This window comes from Hetaerina americana, unplaced genomic scaffold (assembly GCF_022747635.1).
Source record: "Hetaerina americana unplaced genomic scaffold, ioHetAmer1.1.p SCAF_3, whole genome shotgun sequence".
NCBI lineage: Eukaryota > Metazoa > Arthropoda > Insecta > Odonata > Calopterygidae > Hetaerina > Hetaerina americana.
Genome location: NW_027286874.1, coordinates 43,488,372 through 43,502,520, shown reverse-complemented (window position 1 = coordinate 43,502,520; position 14,149 = coordinate 43,488,372). Strand labels below are relative to the sequence as shown.

The window sequence follows — 14,149 nt, the reverse complement described above, 5'->3', positions numbered from 1 at the left end:
AGGTCAAGGTACGAGAAGCCACAAGCAATGACCCTTGGGGCCCATCTAGTACCCTTATGTCAGAAATCGCAGACCTGACTTATAATGTAATGGCTTTCACTGACATTATGCAAATGATATGGAAAAGATTAAATGATCATGGTCGAAATTGGCGCCATGTCTACAAAGCTTTGGTGCTCTTGGAATATCTCATTAAAACTGGTACCGAAAAAGTAAGTATTTCTTCATTCTTTCAAAGCTTGCTTGTTTATTTCTAAAGCTTGGTTGTATTTTCATTGTTCAACAATGTCATCTTAATTCTAGTATGATGCTTATGATTTCATTTTGTCTTATTCTCCCTCTTTTATATTAAGAATTTGTATTCATTTCACTTCCTGATTTCCCTTTATCATGAGAGATATTTTTTTGTATTTTATTTATGAGAGATATTACCATGGAAATGCAAAATGATTTTCTTTAATATTCATTGAGCCAAGAAGTATAGGAATTAGTGTAATTAATAATTTGGGCAACATTTTTAGTTTGTGAAAGTAGTTGAAAATATTCTCTTGGATTTTGATCTGAACTTTAATGGAAAGCAAGTGAATATCATGGGGAATACCATGTGCATTTCTAAAATTCAGTAGGTAGACTAAGAATGTGGTGAACATTTCTGTTCCTTTAAAATTAACAGTTGTCATATTAGAGTAGGTGGAGTAATAAGCTGTTTGAGAGTCCTGGGTTGGCATTATGTGATGTGTTTGAAAACCTCCAGCTAGCCCTAAGCGTTATGATTTTTGGGTGTTAGAATTTTCTGGGAAATTAAAGCGCGAAGTGAGAAGAGATAGTGTTCTGGTATAACTTCATGAATTTCATGTAGAATTTAGCATGGCGCAAACTTAACCATCAACTGTCAAGTCCACCTTGAGGTGGATATACAGCCTAATTATTCAGTTCTTACGCGTATGCATGGTCACTAATAGTTAAGTTTACCGGACTAAAATGCTTGATTTTATAAGTAATTTATTTGGCAATGTTGTCAATTGACAGGAAGGAATAGGTGTGTAATTTGGTGCCTTGCATGATATTTTTCACTGTAGGAATGTCTGTTGTTTTCAGAGTCTTAACTGAAGTTAAGACTTCGAAAACAACAGGCTATTCTACCTTCAGTTTCAGACTTAAACTGGTAACATTTCCTAGAAATTGTGTCATCACCATAAAGCACACTCTAAAATATTTCAAAATTCGTAAAAGTTAATGAAATAATTTGTGATCAGTTTTAATTCTAAAATGATTATAATCATAGTTCTGATAGAGTTCATTATAAAAAATCATAAACATAGTAATCAACCAAAGGTAGGCATGGTAGGTGATATTAGAGCTCACCCAGTATTAAGGCCGACAGCATGTGAAATTCACACATCAGGGTGGGAGGGCCAGTTCCTTTTCCTGTGCCAGTTATGGTTTTGGAGGAAGATCTGGTGCCCAAAAAATCACAGAGCTTGGGTGGAGCTGAGGGAGCCTGGAGAGGCTTGCCCGGGAATCAAACCTGGGCCCTCCAGTCAGTAGTCTAATGCTCTACCCCTGGTCAACTGCGACCCACACACACACACACACATATATATATATATATATATATATATATATATATATATATATATATATATATATATATATATATATATATATATATATATTTATTTATTTATTTATTTATTTCAAATTTATCACCAGCCATAATATTTAGTCATTTAGCCCTTTGGACTACCATGACCCACATAGTTCATTATAAAGTTTTAAATTACTACGATGTCCATTGGTTCTGTATATATCACTACCATCCATTTTACTTCCAACTGTGCTTCTTATTGAGACTCTCACATTGCTATCATTGTCAAATATCATATTACTGAGGTGCTCTTATTTGATAATCTGCACGTAAGTCTACCCTTTTGGGTTATAGCAGTAATTGGATTTCATACACCAAATTATTCTGTTCACTGTGCCAAAATATTCCTGTCACTTTTAGGGATAAAAAAATTGAACTTAAGGTATGATAAATGTGCACCACCCTAATTTAATGAAGGAAATGCTAATAAAGGTAGTTGCCTGCTACAATAGTCCTCAAGTGTACATAATCTTCATTGGTGTTTTGCTTTTTCATGTTTATATTATTCTATGAGAAATATAGTTGTAGTTTTAGGGAAGATGACCAGCGGCTAAGGTCATTTGCGCTGGTTCGCTATTAGGGATGGATGGGAAAGGAAGGGTGCAGAGAAACCCGGCATCAGTATTAGCCTACTCTTAATGAAAGGCGCCAATGGGTCCACAGTTTAATGCCCCTTCCAACGGACGGTGCACTCACTCAAAGTGCTCTCCACCAGCCATCTCAAGTAGAGATCGGGATACCTCTGAAAAATATCTGCAGTCTCCAAGATGCAAACCCAGGCCCTCTCAGTGTGAAGCCAGTACATTAGCCACCGCACCATCCCCATCCCCCTGTAAGAATATAAATAAAACACCATTAAGAGTATAATTAGTAATAATAATGCATTTATTTGTCCAGAGATTTGATTCACATTCATACATTCTTGAATATATGACACATCAGGTATAAACCTCACAATTTTAGAAAAAATACAACATGTATACTAACACATACTAATGTACTTTTATATTTACTTATTATTTGGTTAAATCAGAATTGATGATTAGTGACAATTCCAGAAATCATTTACAGAATAGAACATATTATTTTTTAATAGGTTAAACAGCTTTTCCTTGAAAATGGGTACATATATTTCATATTTGATTTCATGGGGAAGTTTATAAAATAACCTTAAGACAATTTCTTTAGACCCATGAGCCGTATTGTGTATTCTGACAATTGGCTGTTGTTGGTCATTAGGTAATGGAAATTCGATCCAAATTTGGAGTGAATTATATGATTTTACTCGTTAAACGTGTCTTCCATAGTATATTGTTATGTCATAGAAGAAAGTGATGCTGAGGGTAAACCATAAACGAAGTGCCTATTCATCTTCCCCCTTTGTTCCGGTTTTTTTAGAATCATATTATGACCAGTGCTTTTACTTATAGGTTGCCCAGCAGTGCAAAGAAAATATATATGCCATACAAACATTGAAAGATTTCCAGTACTTTGAAGAGAGTAAGGATCATGGCCTCAATGTTAGAGAAAAGGCCAAGCAGTTGGTGCTACTGCTCAAAGATGAAGAGAGACTGAGAAATGAGCGTGCTCGTGCCCTAAAGGCTAAGGAGCGCTTTGCTCAAGCTGCCTCAGGTTTTGGAAGTGATGGAATGGTCAGTCTTAGATATATCTGTGTGAGATTATTGTATTGTTGGAGTTGAAAGACTGAAATTCTGTCTCCTACCTTACTATGGCGTTTTGGAAAATCGAAACTCAAATGTAACACATTTTACTTCATATCATCACTACAGTTGTGATAGTGTTAAGTTGTCATTAACAGATTGGCAGCTGTAACAACTTTTGAATGAATCCTATTATTTAATTATAATTAAGCAAATAAATTAATTATGGCACATTCTTGACTCATAGAATACACACAACATTCCGGCTGTATCTCAGTTAGTCAAATGTATTCTCAATGGATAAAATGATCTGTAATCAAATTTTAACTTGCCAGCTACTTAAAAATCAAATGCTTAAGTAAATGGTGGAAAGATATAATTGAAAACTTGAACTTCATTATAACAGCATTTAGCCTGAATTTGAATTAATATGATATAAAGAGGATTATCATTTTATGTTTCTTCTAAGGAAATTCTAAATTTAGTTAGTTAAGGGCTTAGAGGAGAGTAAACTTCTCTTTGCACTTAAAGAGCTCTAATCATATGGTAAAATACGTTTATAGGAAATTGTAATAAGAGTTTTTCCATGAAAAGTTGAAATAGTATACAAATCCATTTATACTTGAAAGTCACAGATCAGGTTGGCCATTGTTTTTTAGTGTGAGTCCAAGCCATTGTGCAATTATTATAGGTATGCTGTACTACCAGTAGGTGTAGGTTTTTGATGGGCAAATCTTATACAATTGTACAATAATACCTTTAATTGCCTCCCCTAACAAAAAACACAACCTGACTTCAGACGTAACAGTAAGTCCCTCTTCAATTCCACATACTTTTTTCCTCCCTTCATTCCATCCAACATAACTTATTCCTTCCCCTTCCTTGTTTCACTAACATTCTTCCCACTATCACAGTCTTCAAAATCCTACTCCTAATCAAAATACTCGGAATCCATCTTTCCTGCCTCCATTTGATTTCTCCTAACAATCCTCCCTCCGCCCCCACCCTGATTAGTACTTCCTCATATGTATTCCTTTCTGTCCTCTTCACCTTTCCCATTCTTCTCCACTCTCCGACTTCAAAAGCCTCCACTCTATGGTATCATCTTGCTTCAATGACAATGTTTCTGTGCTGTACAAAACCATGCTCTATTTGAAAGTTTTGACGATCTCTTTCATAACCTCCTAACTCAATATCCCTGTCATCAATTCCCTCCTTGTGGAAGTCTCTCTGCCTAATGCAACTATTTATGTCCCTTCTACTTTGGCCATTTTGGTCCAAAACAGTTCCAAGCTGGGTAAACTTCCACCTGCTCTAGTTTATAAACTCTAATGTCAATGTTTAACTTAGCCTTCCTCTTTCTCGAAAACAGCATAACCTTTGTTTTGTTTTTATTTATTCTCATACCATACCTATGATCCTGGATTTTTGCAGCACTCAGCAATGTTTGCAAACCATTGGCTGACTGTCAAAGTAAAGCTTGATCATAAGCAAATCTAACTTGATCTTATGAATTCCTCTTTGATTTTCATTCTTAATTCCAGTTCTTTCCATTCCTCTTTTACCATTGCCCCCACCTATACATAAAAAAGCACATATGATGAGGCACATCCCTGTCTTACTCCTGTTCCTAACCCTGCCCATCCTGACTCTCCATCTGCCACTAGCACCTAACCACTACATGGCATGTACCAGTTGCAGATAAGTCTCCTATCCCTCCAATCAATCCTGGGTTTTCAATGCATTCATTAATTCCTCCCAATTCACTCTATCAAAAGTTTTCTCAAAACCTATAAGCATTGTACAATAAGGCCATAATTTACTTAGTCTGGATTTTAGTTGTTTTTGTATGAGGTCCACGCCAGAAAGTGATATGGTTATCAATAGTTTTCTCCTAATGTCTGAGTAAGTTTTTAAAAGATACTTCATACATAGATATTTATTTTTCTATTTTACGGTTAAATTCATTGCCTTTATATTTTCCATGCCAGTTATCATTCTTTATTGTCTAAATGTGGTCTAGTTCTATTATATACCCCCTTTGGGAGAAAATAATACTACCCCCTTTCAGAAATATTTTCCGAGTCAAGTCTATGAGAGATGTAGAACCTTTGGTTGGAATTGTTGCTGGGTGGATCAGTAGTTATTTTCTGGAACCTACATATGTTTATGAGGAGGCAGCTATATCTCAGTGTGGGTCAAAGAGTGAGAGTGATACTTGAACAAACAAACAAACAAACCAACCTTGTGTTTTCCCTAACTATCTAGCATTCAGAAGATGGGATCATATCTTGAAACAATGTTAACATAAGCATTTCATCAGTTTTCTCTCCATAACATCATAGGAAATGGCACTAAAGCAAGAATTTAGTAATTCTGCTTTCTCTTGGACAGTATTTTGTATACTTAATGGAATTCTATAACCTTCTCAAAACATACTTTGTTCTAACACATCATTTGTTCAAACATACTTCAAAAAATTTGAAATTTTTTAATCCAGCCATTATAATTGCAAAGGAGAAATTTGAAGAAAAGAGTTGACGTCAAAGATTATGCCCAGTTATATTTCAGTCAGGTCTCGCACTGACAGTGTGTGTGGCAATATCTTCCTTACCCCATTTTTTACTTTAACTTGAATTGATGTTACTACTCCCTCCACCTAAAATTGTATCTCTTCAAATAGTTTTGAGGATATACCTACTTGTCTGTCCTATGTAGTGTTTTCAATATGAACATCCTATTCTGTTGTACCTCGGTAAATATGTCATGTAAAATAAATATGATTTGGTACCCTGTTAAGTACATAATCCATATATGAATCATTTGTGTGTTTTCATAAGAAAATAAAACAGAACAGACAAAAACTTAGAAATAACTCGGTTTGGCGAATATATTAATTGTAACGGTTATAAAAATAATTCTGATGTATGTCTTTTCAGTTTGCTCGTACATTGAACATTTAAGCATGCATGTTTGATTTAAATCCAGGACTTATTTTATCTTTCCTATATTGACCATGAACTCAAATTCTACTCATATACTCACTCTTCAATTCAATTCTACTCATATCATTCAACTCATATCATTCAACTCATATCGTTCTACTCATATCATTCTACTCATATCATTGTACTCATATCATTCTACTCTTATCGTTCTACCCATATCTTTCTACTTGTATAATTTTTGTAAATATTTTTTAAGAGATAAATTGTTTTGCAACATAAAAGCTCTTTTACTAATAGCTTGCAAGTGCTCTAATCATGAGTTATTTCCTATCATCCGAAATGAATGCATATCTCAGGTATAAATCTTTACTTAGTTTACCTATACATTTATTGAGCACAATTATCACAGTTTTTTGTTGTATGTTTACCATATGTACTAAACATCACCCATGGAAAAAATCTGTGCTTATGTATTATTTTTTAACCATTTTGCAGAACTAGTAGTATTAAATGACCAGAGTATAAGATGCAGGTTTACATTAGAACATAAGAATGTTAGAAACTAGCTTCATCTCTAAATGTGATTATATGCTTTTCTCTTCTATAATATTGTTATTATTTGGAGATAAATATACACAATAGGATTTTCATAGGTGAGCAAATTTTTAAAACCAGTTTGAATGTTTTAAGTGAAAATGGTCTTCATTGATATTGCATAGGGTCCGCAGAATATTACGCTTCTAAATTCTTAAATATGGTTCCTTATTAGCATTCAACCACAGTAATATTTAAACAAGCTATATAGTTTTTGGGACTCTATAGTTTTTTGACTTGTAATATTAATTAATTAATTAATTAAGGGACATCAGCTGTTGAAAAACTTACTGCAACAGATCTAAATTGAAAAAAAATATTTAATAGAAGTGCAGACAAAACCCGAGCTTGTGGCACTGAAATACACATGGGAAGAATGTATGGAAGTTTAAACTGTAGCATTTGAGTTTTATGCAAAATAAATGTATTTTCTCTTTTGTTGATTTCATTGAACACCATGTAATGAGTGTTTTAAATGAGTAAGATCATACAGTGTTTGAGAAATGCAAGAAATAGTTTTCACTGGTTTCAGAGATGATAATATACATATTTACTCTTTGTACGGAATGATGTATGTAAAATTAATTGCACTTCAGTTATAGGAGCTGTTGAATGAATACCATTGTATTAACTGCTATAAAATTAAAAACATTTTATGATGAAAAAGTGTGCAAAAAACCGACTGACTGGTACACTGACATTACCAAGTGAGCCATTTTATATTGGCTATCACACTCATATTTCTCTCATTTAGGCTTAAATGTTACGATATAGATATTTTTCTCTCATTTCTTTTTGCTCACTCAAAACAGTTGTAATATTTGTGGACTTAATCTCATTTTGCTTATGAAGTCTATGACTTCAGTACTCACCATAACCAAGCTGTGCCATAAATATTAATGGGGGCCAGACTGGACTAGAATAAGAGGCATTTACCAGAAGAGTAGGAATATTATATGCATGTAGGTTAATATTAAATGCTGTCTTCCCCCTCTACCCACACCACTTCATCTTTTGGGAGAGGAAATCTGTTGCATATACCTTTCTGAAAAGGCAATAAGACATGCCTGATAGTAATATCTGACCCGAAAGAGGCGAAAAAAACTTAATGAAACATGTCTGATACTTTACTTAATGAGGTATCTGCTCTGAGGCAGTAAAGTTTTCCATATTTTGCTTTTTACATTTTTCCTTTCTTAGGGTTGTGTTGTAAACTTTACTTGGAATTAAATATTTTAATCCATGCCTCAGGAAGTATTTTACAAAATTAAATCACTAATGCCATTAGATTTTACCCTTGTTTTCAATTAATATTTTGAATCTATTGTTAATGGCAGAAAAAGTGACACTGAAAGGGAGTTGATTGGTTGTAATGATGAAATAAGAGTGCATTTTATAGTCTGGTCTTTACGTTTCTGTATGGTTGGCTGGTGACTCACTTCACTAAGATTGTTGATTAACAGATTAATCACCCCTTTGCCACTTTTTTTGGCTTTCCACGTGTTGATGTATGCTTTGTGTGTGCTTTATGTAATGGTGAGGGTAGAGAAAGAAACTTTGCACTTCAACATAAAGATTTATTACTTGACACGACCATGGTTTCAATGCTGCATATCATCATTGAAACCAAGGTCGAGTGAAGTAATAAATCTTTATGTAGAAGTGCAAGATTTCTTTCTCTACCCTCATCATGAAGGAATTCGAAAAAGTTAAGCCTGAAACTGTTATGTTTACGCAATGGTGATTTGTTTATTTCTCTCTTTGTCTAATATGGTGTCATTCAGTGTCTTTCCAATTTGCTTGTTTCATGGGTCAGGAGTCCACATCACCTTCCAGCCCAAGCTTTCCCTCAGTAAGTAAATTTGAACATTCTTTTGAATTTCCAATATCTTTGCATATCTATGCTGAAGTTTATTCGGTCATAGGTATTTTATGGTTCATTTTATTGGTACTGTGAAGCAGGAATGCCAGATTCCCTATAATTGGTCTATTTTAACACAAATATCAGCATATCTAAATTACTTTCTGGTATAATTATATAAGTTCCACACTCACTAGAATAATACTTATGGTAAATGTCAAAATATGACATTATTTTATGTTCTTCAAATTCTCTGAATATTCTGTCATTGTTGATTAACTAATCTTAAAATAGTTTACACATCTGTGAAGTCACATAAACGATTACCTTCACTTTCAGATTCTAAGGTTTGTTAAGGTTGCACTAATTTAATCAACTGGAAATGGTACGACTCTTATTTCTTCATGAAAAAGAAGATGAAATTAGGAACATAGTGCCCTAATACATTATGTGAAAACAATTTATTTCAAAAGCTTGTTCTTAGAATTTCAGCTTTTCTTAGAATCCCTTTCCCTAAGCTATTAGGTCATGTTCTCACATTCATGCATAAATTATTGTTTCTGAAATTAAAGATAAGTTGATATTTTTCCCATCTCACTTCTGAACCAAGAAAAGGAACTGCTATTTTCCCAGCCCATTTCTCATCAATGCCATTTGGCTTAGTCTGGTGAGTGAGGGCTTGCCTGCTAAAATTGAGGTTATATAGATTCCAACACATCTTAGAGTTTGTGGTTATTAAGCCTCTGCAAAGCAATAGCGTAACAGACAATTTAGGCCTATCATTAGCCAAGTTAAAGTATGGACCACCACAGTCAAGGAAAAAGGCAAAAAGAATTAAAACATTTTTCAAATTGCTGAAATTTAAGTAATAATTAACAATTTAATACCAGGACAAAACATTTTATAATTCGTAGCAAAAACAAATTAGCTACTGGTAACAATGAAAGACCAGTTTTGCATGAAATGGAGATGTATTTTTATACACTAAAATTTTAAATTTTTTTGATCCTTGATCATCTGCCTTCCCATTTGCTAAAGATGAATGATATGCAGGGTCCCTAAGCACTTAAATAATGAATGCATTGTTAAAGTGTGAGTTATAAAAAAATTGTCAAAGTCTTGATTTTTGGAAATATTTAACAGCCGTGATTTAATTTCAATGGTTCAAACAAAATCTGTGTATTCATTTGCATTGATAGTGCAATTCAATGTAGGATAAGTAATATTCCAACAATTAAAGTTTTAGAAGTTTAAATTATGTCACTATCTTAATTTGGAAAATAAATTTTGATACAAGTTATCAACTTTCATGGTTAATAGATTACTTGTTACTGTGAATGAAAAATTTTGTTTTGTAAAATGGTCTTCACATTATAGAGGTTAATGAAATAATTAATTTTGATTACAATTATGGATAACGTTGACTGATATATGTGATTAATTTGAAAAGTCCTTGAAATGGAATAGAAATAAATGACTTACGTCAGTGAAACTTATTTATTTTTCGATGCCTGTACACCAATGCCCTTGGTCCAGCAATGTTCCGATGTCTTGACCCCCATCTCGAAAAATAGAATCCTTCAGTCCTGCAAAATGCCTGTCTACTTCGGCTGTTAGTTCTTTGTTTGAAGGGAATCTCCATCTACCAAGTAAAATTTTGAGCAAGGGGAAGAGATAGAAATTTGATGGAGCTGAATGAGGCGGGTGTGGCAACAATTCATATCTTAGTTATCATAATTTTGCCGCAGCAACGACACTTGTGTGTGGGCATGCATTGTCTTGATGAAAGATGACTTTCTTCCTTGCCAATCCTGGCCTTTTTTTGTGTATCGTTTGCTGTAGTTGGTCCAGGAGATTAGTGTGGTGCTGTCCAGTAATTGTTTGACCAGTGGTAAGATAATCTATCAGCAGAATCTCTTTTGCATCCCAGAAAACTGAAGCCATCACCTTTCCGCCCAACCGTATTGCCTTTGATTTCTTTGATGGTGGTTAATCAACATGTTTCCACTGCTTTGACTGCTGTTTTGTCTCTGGTGTACATTAGTGGACCCAAGTTTAATCTGTGGTTACAAACCAGCACAGAAAATCTTGTTTGTTGCTCTTAAAATGTATAAAACATTGTCCAGAAATTTCCATTCTGATGCCTTCGTGATTCTGCATCAAGAGTCACGGTACCCATCTAGCTGGTAATTTTCTCATATCCAATTCCACCTTATAAAATGTGATTTGCCTGTTCAGGTGACATCCCTACAGCTTCAGCAATTTTCCATACTTTCAGTCTGTGATCCTCCATGACCATTTTATGCACTGTTGCAGTAATTTCTGAGATATTGGCATATATCCGCCGACCACTAAGTGGAACATTATCTAAGCTGTCCCGACCAAGCATTAACTCCTTTGTTCATTTGGCAACAGTTGAATATGAAGGAGCAGAGTCTCCCTGAGTATTCTGAAAGTTGACATGAATTTCCTTTGCTCTCATATCTTTCTTTGCCAAGTATTTAATCGCTACTCACATCTCAATTTTGGCCATCTTCACAAATCATTAGATGGGAACGGATAATGCGGGAAACTCGTTGAATTAGCACACACATGATTCCTTGAACCTTTTTTATCTACCCTTGAATTAAGAGCTTGAATTTTTTTTGGGCTGCTGCCTCGGATGTTTGTTTTCACTTTTTAGTGTATCAAAATTTATGTGCTTAAGTGTCTTGTTTTTCTCCTCTACAAGAAGTTTAAAATATTTTTAGAAAATTCCTTTCTAATATGTAATCTAACTTAATAATTTATCCTTTTGCTGATTACTTATGGATTATTTCAGAATGATTTGTTTCATTCCAGTACCATGGCCAGTGGACATCATGTGAAGGAGATACTCCGTCTCGGGGTGAGTAGAGAAATACATTTTCAACAATGTCTCAGATAATAAAACATAGAGTATTGAAGTTGTATAAACAATGTTGTAAGGCTATATCATGAGAAGAGATGGTTGGTTATTTTGTATAATAATTTAACATGTGCAAAGTTGCATAGTTAACAATTTCAAATTGAATCAGTAAACATTTTAGTAAATTGAATCACCTGAAAAGGATTTGTTAGCTGAAATCATACAACTGGCTACCTGCATGGAAACTTTCATGAAAACCAAAGTCCTATGCCTTAAAAAAATTATTAATTTTGTTAATGTTTGTCAATAATATTAAGCATGGAAGAGCATAACTCACACTTATGAACATTATCTAGAAAAATAATGCTTGAAATACCTGGAAAATATCAGTTAAAGAAATCACACATGTTGTGATTGTATAAACTATATTTGTGACATTGCATTGCATAGGTCAAATCATACACAATTCCAATAATTAGCAGAAGAATTTGGAAATAATGCAAGACTCATTTATGGCAGCAGCATAAACTGGTACCAAGTGAATTAATAGATAGTTCAGTGAATTTTTTTCCTTTTTTTGTTTAAACATTAGAAGCAGATACCCATTACCTTCTAAATGTGTGTGCCTGAAACATAGCAGTACTTGAACCACTCAACTCAATTATGTTCATTGAGTTGGAGAAATTTCCAAATAAATAATAGTTGTGAGTTAGGAAACTAGATTGAGCATCAAATTTTTTTTTAGGTTAATTAAATTCAATCCGTACTAAAAAGCACACAATGTCCTTTGCTAATGGTTGGGGACTACTTTTAACTTAGAATCGCGCAATATTTTTACTTGCACTGGATTAAATGAGATTTTACTGTATAGTTTATGAAGTTAAAATAAATGTTCATACTCTGTTCTTCTAAAATTAATTTTCATTCCTGATTCATAGGGGCCAAAAGCAGATAGGGTGTTTTGCTTTACCATTTTGAGGAAAGCAAAATCATTACATCCAATCCTGCAGGCTTCAATTTACTATCGTAATTATTCCAAATGCCTTTCATTTTAGTTTAATTGGTACATCATTTTTTACAAATTCTTAGATAGATTCAACCATAGAAAAAATTGACTCTAAGATAGTACTGTGTACTTATGCATGTGAATATGAAATAATATTTTGAGGTTAACTGTGGTTATTTTTTTAATGTTTTATCATGCTTTTATGTTTTTGATTTCAGGATCTCCAGGTGGTTGTCGGTCCCCATCTAGTGGAGTTGCTGCTGCCGCAGAACTTGAATGTGCGCGCCCTCAGACTGTAGGCGAAGAAGAACTCCAATTGCAGTTAGCCCTCGCAATGTCTCGTGAAGAAGCTGAGCAAGAGGAGCAGAGGAGGAGGAGTGACGATGTTCGTTTGCAGTTAGCCCTCTCGCAAAGTGAAGAAGAGTTTAAGTAAGGCAAAGTTACTCTCCAGAAATGAATGAGTAATAAAGTATTGCTAAACTAGTTAGTAATCTTGACTTAACCAGATCACGTAAACTCTAATCAATGAGATGTGGGCTCTCCTTTTTATATGCATCTGTTAAAATTATTTAATTTCCACACAATTGTAAGTGCCAGTAGTAATGTAAAGCATTCAAAATGCATTTTCTCTGAAATGCATGGGCGTCCACCCATCAAGGAAATGCAGGATAACTCAGGCATTAGACCAGCCAGAAAATAATCAGAGAATTCTGACATAAACTCAGGAACTTCCTCTTTATGTTCTTCTCATTCTTAAGCACTCAATAAATGTCAGAATGGCTTGCTTTGTGAAAACACTTTCCTCCTGTGAACTTTTTATGATGGTGGTTGAAGCAGGACCACAACAATGGATTCCGATTCTCTCACCTCAAGTACATTCCTCACTTCTTTACCTGGCTAAATCTTTGCATTACAAATGGTCTTCACTATTACTTATGTTGGATGGAATATCGACCCCTCAAAGATGTAGTAGTAAATAGGTACATGGGACAAGAATATCACATTATAAACTATATACTAATGCATACATACCAATGCATAGGAAACATAAGAAGAAAATCTCACCATAAACGGGGCAGTTGTACCTATATGTTGGACAAATTTTAATTTGGAAGCTACCATTAATGTTTCATTTTTTTCATTTTTCATGATAGATAATAATGTTATGTATTTACTTATTCAGTGTTCTTGTATGCACACAATTTATGGAATTTAGTCAGTTAAAAGTTAAAATACTCTGAACTCCAAATCTTCAAGCCATGAAAGTAGGTGCTTCTTCTAGAGAGTTAAAAAAAACCAATTACCTTTTGTAATACTATGTATCTTCAATATTACTTTCACCATTTAACTCTTTTTTAGAAGATTATTATCTTTCTTGAGTTTGCCGAGTCCAGACCATTTTGTATGCTCTATGTTGTCTTGGTGTTAATGTTGGCTGGGGATAAGAGAGTGTAGGATACTCATGTTGAAGCTGCGTAAGAATCACTGAACTGAGGACTTTGCCGCATGGTAATTTAGCTCTTTAACGTGAATCCCTTGAAATG

General features: G+C 34.0%; 1 protein-coding gene across 7 annotated transcripts in view; it reads left to right on the top strand.

The window, feature by feature from the left end:
* lqf (epsin homolog lqf) overlaps positions 1–14,149 on the top strand; it is a 41,176-nt gene that overhangs the window by 6,666 nt on the left and 20,361 nt on the right. For 6 of the 7 annotated variants that reach the window (XM_071588846.1, XM_071588845.1, XM_071588847.1 and 3 more), the window contains 5 exons: positions 3–212; positions 3,079–3,300; positions 8,668–8,703; positions 11,554–11,599; positions 12,824–13,034. In XM_071588846.1, the coding sequence (XP_071444947.1) occupies positions 3–212; positions 3,079–3,300; positions 8,668–8,703; positions 11,554–11,599; positions 12,824–13,034 (725 nt within the window). The remainder of the gene's footprint in view (positions 1–2; positions 213–3,078; positions 3,301–8,667; positions 8,704–11,553; positions 11,600–12,823; positions 13,035–14,149) is intronic. The other variant, XM_071588848.1, reaches the window with a different exon arrangement.